Source organism: Amphiura filiformis, chromosome 17 (assembly GCF_039555335.1).
Source record: "Amphiura filiformis chromosome 17, Afil_fr2py, whole genome shotgun sequence".
In the NCBI taxonomy this organism is placed as follows: domain Eukaryota; kingdom Metazoa; phylum Echinodermata; class Ophiuroidea; order Amphilepidida; family Amphiuridae; genus Amphiura; species Amphiura filiformis.
Genome location: NC_092644.1, coordinates 49,508,035 through 49,526,967, shown reverse-complemented (window position 1 = coordinate 49,526,967; position 18,933 = coordinate 49,508,035). Strand labels below are relative to the sequence as shown.

At 37.1% G+C, this 18,933-nt stretch overlaps 1 protein-coding gene across 1 annotated transcript; it reads left to right on the top strand.

Annotated features, from left to right (window-relative positions):
• The first annotated feature begins 2,024 nt into the window (after window positions 1-2,024).
• On the top strand, window positions 2,025-14,672 carry LOC140137913 (uncharacterized). Its single transcript, XM_072159719.1, has 3 exons — window positions 2,025-7,473; window positions 11,089-11,227; window positions 13,917-14,672. The coding sequence occupies exons 1-2, from the start codon at window positions 2,257-2,259 to the stop codon at window positions 11,224-11,226; spliced, it is 5,355 nt and encodes a 1,784-aa protein (XP_072015820.1). The 5' UTR covers window positions 2,025-2,256; the 3' UTR covers window position 11,227; window positions 13,917-14,672.
• Window positions 14,673-18,933: the final 4,261 nt, after the last annotated feature.

Here is an 18,933-nt window from a genome sequence, read left to right as displayed (position 1 = left end):
CTGTGTCAGCTTGAGGGATGTCTACAGATGTAAACATCTTAAGACGTATTTCATCAAGGAGTTCTTTACTTCAGAGAAACAAATGGTAGAGATATATGTTTCTACTGAGCCATATCTTGTAAATAGCGAGGATATAAGATCCATGATTCTTGCCCTGTGTCACTGTTACCACTCCAGACTGATCAAAGAAGCAGAACGTAGCAAATATCGAGATGAAATTGCTCAAACATTAAGTCGTAGTGAAGGACTGAAAATAACATCTAAACAAGTTGAGCAAATAATTGAACGGGAACAAATGGACCTCCTTGAACGTATGGAATTGCCCAGAGGGATTGCCAGAAATGAAGCACTGAGAGAAAATGTGTTTGTCATGTTGATTTCGATTCTCAACAAAATTCCAGTCTTCGTTATAGGTAAACCTGGATGCAGTAAGTCGTTAGCTATGCAACTGATACGGAACAATCTCAAAGGTGCGGGCTCCAAAGATGAATACTTTCTCACACTCCCACCCGTTTTAGTCATTTCATACCAAGGGTCAGAGTCGTCGACGTCTGAAGGCATCATTAAAGTCTTCGAAAAGGCAAAGAACTACAAAGAACACAACCCACGTGATTTACCTGTGGTCCTTTTAGATGAAATTGGATTAGCTGAAAACTCTAGTTTTAATCCTTTGCGTGTGTTGCACAGCCAGCTCGAACCCCAAATGGGCGGATTTCCGCCCATTTCGGTAGTTGGCATATCTAACTGGGCATTAGATTCTGCAAAAATGAATCGAGCAATTCATTTATGTCGTCCAGAACCGACCAAAGAAGATCTGGAGAAGACTGCAGTGTCAATAAGAAGCAATGCTATTTCAAGCATACGACAAGGTATACGACCAGCTATTAGCGATGACTGCATAAAAGGACTAGCCAAATCGTACTTTGATTATCAATCGATGTCAAGTCATAGCAACTTCCATGGTCTTCGGGACTACTATTGTCTTATCAAATATGTAGCAACAGAAGCAGTCAAACACCATAGCGAGGAACCACATGACATTGTAGAAAGGGGGCTCTTGCGAAATTTTGGTGGTTCAAAAGCAAAAATGGAAGCCATCGAGAAGATATTCTCAGGAAACGTAGGACAAATGGAACTAACATCGAAGCGACAAGATGTCCTGGAGCTAATCACAGACAACGTAGATGATCAAAATGCTCGACACTTGATGCTTATTACCAGAGGTGATTCAGCACTCAACATACTAGAACGACATCTGCAGGTCAAAGAATCCAGCAGAGATATAACGATCATACACGGAAGTAAATTCAGCCATGATAAATCTGAGCAATACAATTATCAGATGCTCAGCGAAATTATCCTATGCATGGAGAGAAGTCTGCTCTTAGTCCTGAAAGATCTTGAAGGCATTGGTATATACGAAAGTTTATACGATATGCTGAATCAAAACTACACAGTAGTTGGGGAGAAGAAGAAGATCTGTCGTGTGGCGTTAGGTGCGTACAGTAATCCAATGTGCCAGGTCGATGATTGTTTTCGATGCATCGTAATGATTGATGAGAACAAGGTGGATTTGTCAGATCCTCCATTTCTGAACAGATTTGAAAAGCAGTTCATTACAATTTCGGATGTTATGTCTGATGTTCAATTAGAAACAACTGAAATTGTACGCCAATGGACTGAAGAGTGGATTGAAGTACGTGATACATCAACGGTTACATGTACGTATCAAGAGGAAGAAGAAGAAGAGGGAGGAGGAAAGGAGGAAGAAAAGAAGAAGAAGAAGATAAGAGAGGACAAAACGAGACAACTAAAGGGAATATTTCTGGGGTTCCACGAGGACACGTTGCTTTCACTGGTTTACTCACAAAGTCTGGACAGTGATGGTAAATTTGAGGAAGATCCTAAAAACCTTGCGGAGATCTGTAAAAACGTGCTGTTAAAATTAGCGTGCCCGGGTGCAGTCCTAAAGTTAACAAAGTCAAAGCTTTGTTTAGAGAGCCCTTCAAAGTGGAAGAATTAAAACGTACGTACTTTAACCTACCAGTTCACCGTGGCTTTCGACAATTTTATGAAACTGAAATCACCAAAAATCAGAATACACAACTCATTATCTACACACATAGCAGTATTCACTTTGATTTTCAAGAATGCCTTGAGGATATCTCCTTCCAGGTAGAGAAGTTGAGCAATTTCAAATCACAACATGACTTAACCAATCGAATACAGGACTTCTGGAAAAGTGACGCGACATTGATGATTTTACAATGTATGCCATCGTTAGACGCGGATGCCAGAAATATGTCCCTAGCAAAATGTCGGCTAGATCAAATTCGAAAGGAATATCTCAAGGACCACGAAAACCCGAATAAGCATGTTTGTATTGTTGTACATCTTGACCGTAGTCAAAGTCAGACCACATCTCAGCCTTGGCATTTCAGTTTTCTTTGTGGATGGCAACAATTCACTATTGATTCCCTAGAAAGCGCAAGTCCTGTGTTGGGTGATTGCCTCCAGAAAAGTTTGGCGGAAATATTTGACTCAAAGGATATGCAGTGGCAGAAAGTGATAGACACAAACATGCTTGTGTGGTGCTTTAACTGCATTCTATACACAGAGAACCCCAGAAATGTCGACAGCTCCCTTCAACTGGCACACTCTATATTTCAATCTGATGATGTAATGAAATGCTTTCAGAGGCAAATACACAAATACTTGATCAGGAAAGAAAGAGGTTCGATAACGAGCAACAGCCAAGACTGGCAAATGGAAGTAGCATGTAACACGGAACTTTTGAGGACATGTTCAACACTTGTCGGAGCAATGCTGGAGCACATGAAGCAGCAAATTCGCATACCTCTGGCAAAGATCATAATCTTCTTGGAAAAAGTCAACTCTTGGAAGGGAAGTTGTAATCCTTTATCGACAGGAAAACCGAATGCTACCGAGAATGAAAAGGCGAGCAAAGACGAACACGTGTATTGGCAGGCATGTTTTCAAGATACAGAAGTATTTGACATAGCAGCCGATGACATTGGGGAACCTTGTGGCAGTGAAACCTGCCCAGTACCACGCTCATTGCTTAACTTGAAATACCCGTTCTTCATACGCTTCCATCAAATGATAGGAAGTTATCTAGAGTGGTTGCTGAAGGGAACAAGTACCAACTTCGATAAATGTACAGATGAGCGTCTACACTTGCAACTGTATGACCTGATAAGAAACCTACCAAACTTCAACCACAATGACTACCTTGAACGCCACAAAGAAGATTTCATATACGATTTGCTTAATGTGTATTCAGAAAGGTTTGCACCAAACATGAGCGCCGATCTGCGAGTTGAAGTGATGAAATTACTTGTTGCGGTACCTACACCATCAGCAGATCAAGGTAGTGACGCCTTCAAATGCATTGCAGACTATTACGTGTTTATTTGCTTAAACCAGAAAATCCTCTCGGCTGAGATGCAATTAATCTCGGTTTACGAAATAACAAAGAATGATGTAACAAATCTTCTTCGAAAGCTGCACAATGTAAAAGGAGGAGTTGTATCAAATGATGAGTCTAATATCCCTTCTACATCAGGAGCAGAACCTCCGCGATCTCCTTCTGAAGATATGTCACATCACGAAGTTGAGGAAGTGTCACCAAGTGATATTCATGTGGATATTACAGAAGATACAACACAAAGCAGGAACTATGTTGACGACATACGAACCGAAGACACATTACATGCCAAAATTGTGACTGAAATCTGCAAGGCATTACTTCCTTTCGGGGAAGTACTTGACTGTTATAAAGGACTTGAAGGATGGCAACAGTTAACGAATTTTGTGCTTCTTCTAGCTGAGCAAGTTAGCATTGAAACATCAATCTTGACCGGTCAAATGTGCTCTGAAACCTCCATTCTACATTTTCTTCGACTTTGTCGTGATTTCGTCACCCTTGCAGTTTCATTGAATTTGCCAGAGCCACACAAATTTGTGATATCACTAGCGAATCTTGCACTTGAGACGGATTGCAAAGATGTTCTTGATAACGAAGAAGTATTTCACTACATCAATCAGCAACTTGACAATTCAAGCATACCTAAAGATAGCAAGGAAGCATTCCTTTCATTGTACTTTAACCGATGCCTGGATGCTAATCTAGACACACCCATCTTCTGTTCTATCTTGAAGAGTCTGGTGACACAATCTGGACATCTACCAGTAGGTTCTCACCCCGTATTGCGTAATATTCTTCACAATGATATCAAAGAAGATACAGATCACGATTCCCTTCCATTATGTGAAGATGTCATTCTCACCGGCAAAATTGACGAAGAGAGATTTCCGAACATTTTTGCAATTGACGTCGAACTGCAAAGCCTTAAAAGAGAATGCCACTTTACCATAGTATGTTGTGATATCATCGAAGATATAGCTTTTTATAATAACCTTTCTTGGGTACAAATCAGCGACGTGACTTCTTCAGATTGCCAATTAATCAAAACGGCTACCAAGGCTGTCGAACTTGTTTTCAACAAGCCCAACGATGCAGATGATGTAATGCAAAACAGTTCTTTCCAATATGTATGCGCTGGATCATTTCTGAGAGCTTTTATCAGAGCAACGGCTGAGTTCTTCCATTTGACGAAAGATCCTAGACTTTTTACCCTGGGACAAAAGCATCATTTGCTTGGAAATACGTTGTTGAATGACATCCTACATGATAAATACCACGAGGTGTCTGGTTTAATGCTGTATCTGCTGAAATGTATGAGGACTCATATCAGTCTGTTTGATTTGGAGAAGTGGGTTGATACGATATCCGACAAATTGAATGTTCTGAATCGTTTAAAGTTCCAGGAACACCTACTTACCTCCCGTCTGGGCCACAATCCCTTGAGCTACTTGCCTTACTACAAGGAATCGACGTCCGCTGTTTCTCTCTTGCTGGGACAGCAGCGCGACAGATCAAAAATGAATAAGTTGATAACGACAGCCAAATCAAGCACTGATCATCAACTTGGCCTCGTAGCAGCATTTTCAGAGATGTTTTACTGGGTGCAAAGTACCACAGGAATGGTTGATTCTGACATAACGGAGGCTACGTGGATTTGCGGTAAGATTAAGGAAGTATTACCAGCATCATGCAGTTACTTTTTGCAGCGTCTTCTAACAACTGAAAAGACTCGGGATGTTCTAGACCTAGCGGACGCCGATCATGATGCTCTTCATCGGAAATCTGTCATCATACATGCGACCTGTTTAGACATTGCTTTGAATGGGAAGATACATATTGCTCTAGATGAACCTATGAAGGAATCTACCCCGAACACGAGATGCGTGAACTGTATTTGCGGCTTTTCGTTGTTTTACACGATCTCTCAAAGAGAACTCACAAGTTGTTCAATCTGCGGTCGTACGTGTACAGCAGATATGGAAAAAGACGTAACAGTGGCATCCGATGTGTTGGAGAGTGAGAGTGATACACCGGTTGTAGTTCAAACAATTGTTCGTATTCTTCACAGTTCTGTCCGTCTTTCCCGATTGCTCCAATGTGAAGTATCAGTAGGTGCAGGACATACACTGCAAAGTGAAAACAAACCTGATGACTGGATATTTGATGTTACCAAGAGCACGGGAGATGGTAGTTCAGATCTTATACCAACCAGAGAAGGTATTAAAACAGCGGAAAAGACACCTGGACAAAATGAACAATCACCTGAAGACATTGAGAGTAAAGTACTCAAAGATCAATTTGAAGACAATTGGAATAAATTGGGGGAGACTCTGGGCCATGATGACGAGACCATTTCACTGTTACTGCACACTATTCTGCGAAAGATACTAACAGCAGAGAAACAGAAGATTGAGGAAACTCTAAATTCAAAGATGCCCGAATTGTTGATGGATTCAAGTACGAATCAAAAAGCGTATATCAAGAGGTGTTTGGAAGCACAAGGTATACATGAAAAACACATCGAGTACCAAGTGAACGAGTTACCATGCCAGCAAAACGAAAGCTACAAAGAACACATGAAGCCCAGACTTTTAAGAAGAAGAAGCCGTCCCAATTTTACAGACTTTAAGAGGCAATTTTTGCTAAATGGAAGAAACATCCAGACAGAACACCAATTCTTGAGATTATATCTGCGATACCAAGAGTCACTGCGGTATGTCAGACATTTGCCCATCTTTTTGAAGTGGAACTCTCTTATCACCAAACAATTAGGACAATCTATGGAGCGAAATCAGGCAAAGGAACAAAAAATATATTCAGTTTTGGACACCAATGGTAGGACTATTACAAGTGACCAGTCATCAACTGAAACGACAAGTGATATTTTCAGAGAGTTTACGAGAGCCTGGAATGATGTTTGTGATGGTTGGGAATCGCTAACAGGAAGTTGTTCACAATTTGGGATAATGTCCGATGATAGACCGGTTATAACATGCGTCATGGATACCAGGGACGAAGACTGTCCTTTACATCAAATTATTCGAGTACTACAGAACACTCAAAATGAGTTCCTATTTAATGCACTTTCCATAGCAAGTACTAGTTACTCTCCGAGTCTCAACTTCTTGGTCAGAGAGCAAGGTGTTAGTGTCATACAGCGAGTGCCACTCGACGAAGCACGAAAGGAGATAATAGATTTTGAATGGTCTGACAAATTACTTCAGCATAGTGATGTTGGAACCGAGTATGGAGATGGATGTACTATCTCGTACAATTTCCTAGTTATTGAAAGATTGCTGGCTCGATCACTTATCATGAATAAAGCTATACTAACAGATGGCGCAGTATTTACGCAGTTTGCGTTTTCTGATGAACTCATCCACGCATCTTCAGCCATAGTACTCGATGTTAGTCAAATCATCCCGCAGAAAGATCTAGATGAGGATGTTAAATCAGCAGTAATTACGAAAATTCAGAGCCAGAAGAAGTTTGCTAATAAGCTGTTGGAGAATCTCGAAATAATGCTTGCGTTGTTGAAGAAAACTGGTGGCGAATCTGGTAAAGCACTAGAGAAGTATATTGAACGTTGGTCTACGCAACTCCCTGGGTCATTCTCGCGTGATCTTTTGCCTGAACCCCAGGATGCCATCAAGTTATGCCACGTAGTAGCTTTATATAGGATTCCAGAAAACCATCTGGCTGATGAATACATGGACACACTAGAAAGCAGATTCAGGGCGGCATTACCTGGTAAGATGTCCAACATCATTCAGCTTCGAATGAAAGGAATTGGAATCAAAGAACTGGAAACTTCAGCCAGATTGATTCGCCTGTTTGCCTTCCGGTATCTGCGCCCTTGCAGCGCAGTGCACACCGACACGATGAATTCACATCTTCTGAAAATTATGGGCAGAGCATCAGCAGGGACAATGGATCTCAGTGTTGTGTCTCGAGTTATTGACGGTCTAGATGTTTATGTTCGCCAAATTTTCAAGATTCAAGAATTCATTGGAGCAGAAGTTGAGGTGAGCACATGTTCTGATTAGGAGTATGTCTGAGGCTGTGGCGGGGGCCATTTAACCAAATGACAATACGGGTATGATCCCCTGGAAATAGCACTGTTCTTGGACCGCGCAACTCTAAATAAATAAATAATTAAACTCTAAAGGCATTCAAAGTGCACTATAGCAAGCCCGTAAGGCATGTGCACACTTTTCAGTGCCAGACAGGCTTTCACACGTGGGTGCGGTACGCATATGGTCGAATCCAACGAAAAGTGTACACGGCATGTTCAGGGCCATAACTTAAAAGTATTAATCAATTGGCATTCATTTTTGTATTGTGTTTATTCGCCTTGATCATACGCTTCGCGCCATATATAATAAGACCCTTCTGTGAAAAACTTAGACACAGAGACCCCAAAACATGCTATTTTTACCCATTTTTCAAAATATTTCTTAAAGTATTTTTAAAAACGTCTAAATCAGTTATGAAAAGAAGTCATTGGATTGAATCTAAATTGATTTCCTGAAAGGCGTGTATTCAAAGATTGCCTGTTCAATTTTTCACATATTTGTACATAATTATGAATTTTTGTGATCATTTTTTGAGTGGTATTTTTTACATTACCTACGAATACAATTTTTCATAGCACTAGATATATCTTTAAAAATGGAAATCACTAATAAATGCGCAATTGATACAAGCTTTGATATGTCCAATACTGAAATGCATTGCATTCGGGCATCTTTATTATTGTGTTTAGCTGCCAGAAATTCTAAATGGCACAAAGGTAGGTTTGGTAAAAAATATGCATTACCTCCGAATACATGTTAAAAGCTGTGTCATTTCCACAAAGTAAGAGAATAGTAAAGAATAGTTAAGCAATATGTGCAGGGTAATACACTCTTTATTTCTACCAAGTTTCAATAGCCTGCGTTTAAATATTTCTGAGATGTCAACAATAAAAGCAAGTATTCGTAGGTAAATTTCGGTAACCGAATGTTACCTACGAATACAATTTTTATCATGACAGTATTGTGAAACACCGCCATTCATGCCAATGCCCATATTGGTACATATCGAAGGCCTGTATGGTTGCTATCAAATCATATGTCAATGAAAGTTGCGAATTCACATACATGCCCACCATGCAAAACTGAATACGGCTTAATTGTTGAAAAATATGTACTGAAATAGACGACGGTCTGCTCATTTGAAAGAAAAATCAGATTCAAAGAAGATTAGAAGGGATAAATACTTGGATTTGTCAACTGTCATGTGTGCTTCATTTTAAATGTTTACCGACCTTCTGGTGTCTGAGTAATTTGTGTCCAAATTGATTTATTCGAAGGTAACTTTTGACGTTTTCGCTAAGGTTACCTACGAATACCATGGAAAAAACGACTGTTCTCATTGTCTCATGATCTAGACAACATAATGATGGACCCTGGTATAAAGCTAATTGTAGTTGCCCTCAAACGAAAGGCCACAAGACGTAACTGACTCCAAGATGGAATTCACAAGTCTGCAATAACGGTTTTAAGCGAGTTGTGTGCAATTAAGCAAATTAAAGTCACTTTAGTGCCTTTGTTTCTTACTTCAATACTCTTTCAACCGCTGTGAACCGACATTATTAATACATGATAGGGTCTAAAGTATCAATAAACGCACATAAAGAAAATGATACATTCAAAGTACTTTATAAAATGAAGTTTTGATTGGGATATCCACCAAAAGTCTAATTCTTACCTACAAATACTGAAATGTTACTTACGAATACAGCATAATACATGACATGTGTAATGAAGTGTCGCTACCAATGGAAATTAATTGTCAAAAACTTTAAGCGGTACCCCAGGACACTATTATTACCCATATACGGATTCATTCAACAATTATTTATTATGTAAAATTGCTGATTAACTACTTGTATATCAAAATGAAGTGGTCAAAATCTTGCTAAAAGCATCAAAAAATTTTGATCTAAGGTAATAGCATTTATTCATTTGGACGTACCATCTGAAAGAGATCTAAAAACTACAATTTTATTAATTCATTACCATAATAGCAAACTTTAAACCTCTAAACTCAATATAGATATTGTTAAATCGCTCACGTTACCTACGAATACCCGGGTTTGTTCACCTTTTCATTGTATAAAGCGTTAGGTGTATGCTTATAATTCCTAATATTCTTGAAAACATATATCCTACTCGTTCTTATACAATGTGTAAATTGATTCATACTCATTTGATAAATAAAATACAGAAACTGACCTAAACTTCATTTTCAAAAATAAACTAGCATAAATTGACCAAGATCATATTGATCGCGTTATAAAAATAAAAACAAATATTTTCTGGTTGAGCTAGCATTTTCCTGACACCCTGTGGTCTACATTACACGAAAAAAGTGTTAATGGGAATATTCCATTTGTTTTCGGTTGATTAGTATTGCGATAGTGAAAGCATCCTAGTGGTATTCGTAGGTAACATTGGGTTTTGATATCACATTTACTATCACACGTCCTGGATTTATTTTTCAAGATTAGTAATGGCACTTTTGGTTCCTATAAGGCCAATATGTCATCAATCAATGGGCAAAAGGAAAAATTGTGGAGACATTTTATTTCGGACTTTTATTTTTGGCCCGTGGACACTTTTGGTTGGATTCGACCATATATGTGACCATCCATCTCAAACCGCTCGTAAAGTCGGCAAATTGAATTTCGAGTTACAGTCCAAAATGTGCATAAAGCTTGCATTCATAATGTACCTAATAATTGTCCTACAAGTTTCTCATTTCAGTCCAGTCATATACCAATCTTTAATCCTATTGTTGAAGAGGATAATAAGCTTATACTTATAGTAAATAGCTTTAGTCTTTGTTTGCTTTGGCTAAATCCTGTTCAAGTGGTGGGTTAACCAACAATTAACAATGAGAGGACATTCCTGAACCTCGTTGACTTGGGGATGATTTGAAGTGACCGCCAATTATGACCATATGATATTTAATACCAGCAATTAATGTAGAAAAAGAGATATATTGTAGCACCAAAATAATGTACCTTTTTACTGAAGGAGCAAAGTTTAACAAGCCATAACTCCACTTCTGGATATCGTTTGAAGTCAAATGATATATCATTGTAAAGCTTATGATATATATTTTCTAAACATGGAAGAAAACAAAATTGACCAGGGGCCGACTTTACGAGCGTTTCAATGTGGATGGTCACATATATAAATGCGTGATGTTAATTTGATGCTACTTCAACCGATTGAACTAATCAGCACTCCTAAATAACTCCTAAATCACCTCAAATTACATCAAACTGCCCCGTCACTGACCACTGTGGCCCCTAACCATTTATCCAAACTACAAATAAATACAAAAATATTGTCAGAGCTATAATCGGTAAATGGCCAGTTGCTCTCTTGTGAATCAAATATTAAATAACCAATGTCACAGTCAGGTGTTTCTTGATTTTAATTAAACACTGAGTCAGAACCTATATTGTGAACAAGCATAATTTAACCTTAGAATTGAACACACACATAGAGTACAAGTTCTTTGCAGAGCACGTGGCATTACCATTTTGAAATAACAATAATTGTGTATTTTTGTATAAATTTCTGCAGCAGCAGCAACAGCAGCAGCAGAAGAGTGTGGAAAGGTCTGATGCTGATGCCGTTAACGTAGAGACACAAAATTCAAGCAGAAGTATGACAAGGCAACGCAGTAGACAGCGTCGCGGAGGTACAGATTGGGCTTCTTGAGGTAAGAATAACATGTATTACTACATTGAGGGGAGGATGTCTAGTCTGTAGGATTCACCAATTTTTTTCTTTAGATAAACTGGGAATTGCCAAGTTTCAAAAGTTACTTTTTTCAGTCGTGATTTTTTCACTTTCGTCAACTCGTCACATTCTTGTGTCTGGGGATAAACTTCTGAAATAGCTCATTGAATGACTGTACGAACTACATCCCTGTGTAAGGATATAATGATGCATGGTCCAGGCAGGATCTGCTCCGTGGGATCTGCTCCGGGGGACCTGCATTATCAATTTATGAAAGTTTTTGACGGCGTCCTTCCATGTTAAAAAACATTAGTTAACATCAGTGGCTTATTAGATGAGTGTCCTTGTTATGATGCTAAAGTAATCCTAATATATCTCCGAGAACACCAGCCCTTAAGCATATGGAGCAGACAAGTATATAAAGTTGGCCAAACTATCTATCACAATCTGCAAGTGAAACATTACTCCTCTTTTGTTTGGCCACTGACTCATCCGTATGAGGCACGTCCTGGAGCATGGAAATTAGTGAAGGATATTAACGTGATAAACATAACGAAATCAGTATTTACTTAATGCTACACAAATCATACCATACCATTAGTTGGTTATTCCTTCTTGTATTAAATTATACAAATTACTGTAAATGTTTACAGTCAGGTATACTTGCACACAACTTAGTGTATTATCCTATAATCATGATAATTACATGATCCTTCAGTCATTTCTGCATGTGACAATCCGTAATTTTGTATATTTTCACCCGGACATTTTTGGGTTTTTATATTATGGAAATATAAATGAATTGAGTATAAAGGTCAGTAAATGATGAAGGATACACCCATTGTTTGCGTAACAAGTTCAACTTTAACAATCAATTCTTAAATTCGCACAATTGAATACAGAGATATCCACCTGCGTTGCGATAGCTTAGTGTAAATACACATTATTTGTGCTAAAAGATATCGTATGTTTATATTGTTGTAGAGCCGTACTTTTTAGATGGTTCTAATAAGTACATTTGCAATGCAATACGACTTTTTTCACTGTTGTTTTGTGATCTACCATTAGCAAGGTAGTAATACTTATAAAACTGCTTCTAAATACACTCTAAATTTGGCAACGGTTAATGTAGTTGTGAACAAATGGTTGAACTGTTTGTTGCACTCTTTTGATCATTCGTGTCAATATTAGTCTTTTGGTAAAGGGCTCATAATTGTTAGAAGACAATTTCTTTGCTCTTTATACAAATTACATTATGTATTTTCGGGACAACAATGTGTTAGTGCACTAAACACAGTTGCTCCGAAAAGCTCGAAAGTGTACGTGTGTATTTTCGGGACAATTATGTGTTAGTGTAATATAAATAGACAAGAAATAACTTTTACCAATTACGAGCCCTTTTCCAAAAGACAATTGACACCTATGGCTGTCTTATTGGATTATATTGTCATACCGTAAAAATTAACGCTTGCTTCGAATTAATTAAGGTTTTATAAAAAAACACTATATATGTTTGTAGACGGGGTTTTACGGTATAGGTACTGTACGTACACAGGTTTATTCAAAGTACATAGCTTCAAGACAATAAACGGTTCAACCATTTTAGTCGGGTATCTACCAGGCTTTAATGTGCATCCCCCCCCAGGACTCTACCAAACCAACTTTTTTAGCTTCCTTTTATGGTCCTATAACACATTCAAGATGTTAACAAAAAATATTTCCCGGCACTCCGGCCATATTCAAGGTTAAAGGTCAACACAGGGGTCAAATTTCAAAGTTGCTCAAATCTGGTTAACAAGCACACCAAATTATTCCTCTCATTGCAAGGATTCAGAAAAAGTATAGTTTGACCTACCTGCGACATACTGTTCTTGAGTTATAAGCAAAAAGGTCACATTTTGGGCGATGGTCAGTTTTTTTGGCCACACAGGGGCCAAAAATTAAAAATGCTCCAATTTGAACGAAATTGGTCTCAAATTGCTTGTTATGTAAAAATAAGTCAAATAAGGAATAGTTGTAACCATGTAGGATGTTTCGTTACCTAGGAAACGTCACAACATAGGTTGTGGTCAATAGGCTATAATGGGGGATTGACCTTTATGGCCAATTTTGTCAATAACAAAGCATTTTAGACAGTGCAAACAATTCCTTTTTTCGCTTGCTTTTGCATGACGAGCAATTTGAGACCATTTGCGTTGAAATCGGAGCATTTTTAATTTTTGGCCCCTGTGTGGCCAAAAAAACCGGACCACCGCCAAAATTTGACCTTTTTGCTTAACTCAAGAACGGTATGTCGCAGGTAGGTCAAACTATACTTTTTCTGAATCCTTGCATTGAGAGGAATAATTTGGTGTGCTTGTTAACCAGATTTGAGCAACTTTGAAATTTGACCCCTGTGTTGACCTTTAACCTTGAATATGGCCGGAGTGCCGGGAAATATTTTTTGTTAACATCTTGAATGTGTTAAAGGACCATAAAAGGAAGCTAAAAAAGTTGGTTTGGTAGAGTCCTGGGGGGGATGCACATTAAAGCCTGGTAGATACCCGACTATTTGTTCACAACTATATTTATACATTATCAAAATTCAGTTGCGACAAGATGACTCCAGCATACTATAAAGCGTTTCCGTAATTCATTATTTTTTGTTTAATTTTGTATTTTTTCTGCAGATATGGAATGGAACAAATGTTACCTTTCGTCACCCGATACCGTACGGTGTGTCGTTACTATTGAAACCGTGCAGCTTTCAAGAGTTTGATTTATATTTAAAAGTTTGGGGTAGCATTGGTTTGATATTATATTGATATCATTGTTACATTGTTGATTAATTTGATAACCAGGCAGGTTTGGTTCACCCCAGAAGAACTGCTCTAGCGGGGCTTCCTCTTTCAGAATTATGTAATGCATTTTTGGTATCTTCATTGGTGTCTAGGAAGGTCGTTTATGCACTTTGTGTCAAGTGATATTTCGGGTGTCCTTAAAATTTGGGGTTTTCTTTAAAATTAGACTGTGTTGACCTGCTTCGAATCAGCTGGTAACCTAAGCTTAAACATCACCCATTTTTTCGAGGGTTTCAACCTAACAAGATTACGTCATGCGTAACCAACAGTGCATACTGCGGTTACTGTCCGTTTTCCTATACACAATACACAGTGCTCTCACCATTGACGTGTGACCTCAACAAATGATGTATGTTGGGAGAATGGACACTTGCCTAGTTAACATCACTGTGTGAAAAATAACCAGCCAATATTTTATTTATTCTCCAAAACTTCTAGCAAATATATTTCTCTAACATGACCTAAAATTACAGCTAGGTTAGATGTTCAGAAATGGTCGCACTTTTGTAAAATATGAGTGAGGGCAAGGCATAGCTAGCCAACTCCCCGTGTTAATTGAATGGAGATTTGACCGAAAATATTGGTATCGGACCGCTCACTTCTGAAGGATGCCACAAAAAACGGTAAAAGCTACATTTAAATTATTCTAAATAGGTTCTAGAAAATAAAGTTTTGTAACATGTCCTAAATTTTAGCTAATTTAGATGTTTGGAGAGGTCGCACTTTTGTGTTTTAGGAAGGATATGTAAACGACAGATAACACCAAAAATATGAAGAAATTATTTCCAAACTGTGTTAAGTCAACAATCATTATGTTGCTCATTTTGAAGAATGCTGGTTAACAAAAGCAGGTCTTTGTGTCATTTCGTGAACAATGGTACACATACCATTGTTTCCTTTCGTTTCCTTTATAATCGGTTACCCAACTGAAGCTGTAATACCAGCTTTATTGCGATGTCGCACATTGAAAACAGACACTTGTACCCAACCAGAGAAGATCTGATTTAATCAGTTGAGCTGCTTCAATGAGTGTTATCTTGGTTTAATAGCTTTTAATGGGGTTTAAGTCCTGCAAAGGTCGAGATGAATTCTACTGTAGACATGACTGCATCATGGTAGTTTTTTTCTTCTCAGCACACCGTTAAAGATTTACTGGGTTGTTACTGAAGTTTAATTTTGTAGTGAAATGTAATAAATATTGTGAAATGTAGATGTGAAATGTAGTTGATATCAAAGTCACAAAATTATAATGTGGTTTTGATATATTTTTACGGCATGCATATTTCGTCTTTGGATTAGCATGTCCTTTACGATTTCATTATTTACCATGATGTTTATAGAGCCCTGCTGTCATTTTGGCAATTACGTATTGATGTAATTTGTATATTTTTGTGGCTTTTATATTTATATATTTTTATACAATGAACTGAAATAACTATTTCTTTACTGCATGTTGAAGGTTTAAACTTCGCCAGTTTATAGCTTTTTAGGGCAATGTGTAAGCAAGGGCGCAACTTGTACATATCTCAGCGCACCCTTTAAATATTTACTGGGTTGTCATGTTGTTGGAGTTTAATTCTGTATTTTTTTACCAGATATTAGGAATGTAGTTAATATCATATTGATATCATGGTTATAAGAATGTGGTTTGATATATTTTTACGACATGCACATTCCGTCTTTGGATTAACATGTCCTTTACGACATGCATAATATTCCGTCCTTTTCTTGTCGTATAGGTATTGTCATTTCATGTTTCATGTAACATATGTTATTTAGGAAATCAGGCATTAATAGCCTTGCTGTCCTATTCTCTTCAGTATAGATAAGTTGACGTCAATGCCTGGCAGTATGCGCACACATCACCACAATATCCATTGTTTTCTGCCTGGCAGTATGCGCACTCATCCCATTTTGTTCAGGGTTCGTGTTTTTAAAACTCCCGCCACATCACAATAAAGCTATTGAACACTGGTTGCATAGGTTCACTCAAGCATATCGATATACCAGTCCCTTGCCTTTGTTGATAGACATTGAGGTCAACTCATCTATAGCGATTTCGTATTAATGTTATTTGTATTGTTTTATTTTATGTATTATGAAAATACTATAATGTTTGAGGATTTGAACTCAAGGCCTTTTGATGGCTTTTCAGAGTGATGCGTATGCAACTTGTATGAAACTTTACGTGTACAACTGGTATGGATCTCCGTTATGAAGAGTTCAGATTTAAAAAGCGATATATCTATCTCATTTGTTTTGAGATACGTTGACCATTATGCAAATATAACATGTCAAATATAAAGAAAATTTGTGCTGGGTGTTTTTTATCATAGTTTCGAAAATATACATTGATTTTTTTTTAAAGTAGGGTGTCACTTAAAAGCTAGCATTATAGAGCATCAGATGTTGGTGTCCTTAATGCATAAAGTTTGAAAATGGTGAATATTGCCTTGTGCATCTTCGCTCTTCATATGTTTTACGTCTTATTTTATCCCACTGTTGTTAGTTTATTTCTTGGCATCTTTCCATAACTATCTGTAAATCTTAATTTTTAGTAAGGAGAAGAATGAAGGTGTGGATCACGATGTGCCCTTTTAAAACCATAATGTGTGATTTGCTCAACAGCGAGGCCCTTAATACCATTTTATAAAAGACCAAGCCAGAAGTGCTGTAAGATTTATTAAAGTTTTTATAATAAAACCGAGGATCCCGTGTTTGCCAGTTCCCCCACAGAGCTCCACAGTTAAGCTTTTTTTTTAAATTTTACCTCATTTATATTTCGGCTTCTTTGACAGCTATTACTAATATTATGTAATAATTTTTGGCTGACCGAAATCATACATTATGGCTTTAACAGCCCAAAATACAGGCCACCCCAATAAGCCCAATCGGCAATGGAAGTTTGCAATGCATTGTGGGACAGTTTTTGCAGTTTTGGGGACACTTTGCCCTCTGACCTATTAGGAAAATTCAGAAACAATCGCTTTGTGCGTTCAAAACATAATCTAAAATGTTTTAAAAGAATGAAAACAAACACAATAAATATTATTATTAAATAAATTAATTATTCAAATATTTTTATGATATTATTATGACCATAATAAATAAATTAATAATAATTACAGCAATTTCCCCGATATGTCAGAGGTCAAAGTGTCCCAAAACTGCTCTCAAAACCAGGAAGTTATAATGGCGATTGGGCTTATACTGAAGTGTAAATCCGATGGAACCACAAATGGCTGTGTTTGGTTTGGTGCCAATTTGGCGTATGAACAGATACTTTTGGTCTGGTGCCAAGTTTGGGCATTTATCCAGACAATAATTATAATAAGTTTGTGAACAACCATGTTTTCACTATGCTTTCTAAACGAATTTTCATTAAAACCAGAAAGGTTGACAAAATGTATGTTTCTATTTGTAAAGATAAAATGGAATTCAGTGAAAATGTCTCCAGAATTGGGATTTTGAGGGACCAATTTACACTAATGTGCAAAAAGATGTTAGAAAATTGAATATTATTATCAGCAGGATTTCTTTTTAAATTTTAAAAACCACACATTTACCTTTGATTGTGACCAAATCAGTGTAATTGTTGCTAATTTTGCCGCTTTTGTGCGACAGCTTGATAACATTACCATTTTGCCTAATCCTGATTCCAGAAAAATACAGCACTAATCTTTATTGAAATTAAAAAAAATGCTTTCTTGTTTTGTCAAATGAAACATAGCTAAATCTTAATCCTTTAGTTCTAAGTGGCAATAAAAGTCAAATTTTTATGGGCCAGAAACATGAAATATTCTAACAAGTGTAGTCGCAAAATTCTAAGACTTGGCACAAGTGTGTAATTTTGATGTAAAAAATCAAAAAAAATCAAAAATGTGTAATTTTTGATGTAACTTATGTGCAATATTATATATTATTTTGTAATTCTGTGCCAGTGATAAAGTGTAATAAATAAATAAATAAATAAATAAAAGTCTAAGCACTCATAATCTTGAGTATAGGCTAAGAGTTAGCTCATAATTTTAATATTGTATGTTATTGTTGATAATTGGATATGAAAATGTGTTTTCCAAAAATTGGAATGCAAAAGTCTTTAGGCTTGATTGTCACAGCATACAAAAATTCCAAAAATTGACCAAGTATTCAAATTTGACTTCATTGACAGTTAAAACTAACTAAAGGATTAGGATTTAGCTATGTTTCATTTGGCAAAACAGGATAATATTTTTAGTCCAAAATATTAGTGCAGTATTTTTCTGGAATAGGGAGCAGTACGATACCTTAGACAAAGAAAGAGATAAGTATTTTTATGCAGGACATAAAAACAAAAAAATTGACAATTATTTTGGGAAATTTTCTTTATTGCGTCACAATGGTTTCATTAACTTTCCAGTATACAGTCTGTATCAACAGGATTGTTACCCAGCAGTTAAACAATCTTAAACATCACATTTGATTGGTATAATGAAAGACAAAATAAAAGACTAGTTTGCGTCTGACGTCATCTGTCAATCAAACTCCGAGCACGGTTTGTTTACAAGTGTCGTGATATATGAGTTGCTGAACACGGCGGTAAAACCGGGCGCCTTATTGTTAATTTTGCACCTTAAGGTGGTACGAAAGGCAAAATCAAGTTGCTCTGATTGAGATTAAAATAGACTTGTTGCAGAGAGATATGCAAAATAATCTTAATTCCAAAATTTGAGCCAAATCGGACAAACGGTTTTTGAGATATTGCTGTTGAAAGATTCTTTGTATTCTATTGTTTTTGCCAATATATTGATGAAGTTAATGAGGAAAATTGGCAAAATGTGCTCATTAATATTAATTTTTGCCAATA

Coding starts and splice junctions, on each gene's coding strand:
- LOC140137913 (XM_072159719.1), top strand. CDS start 2,257: ATGATTTTACAATGTATGCCATCGTTAGACGCGGATGCCAGAAATATG. Junction 7,474..11,088: donor TCATTGGAGCAGAAGTTGAG/GTGAGCACATGT, acceptor AAATTTCTGCAG/CAGCAGCAACAGCAGCAGCA.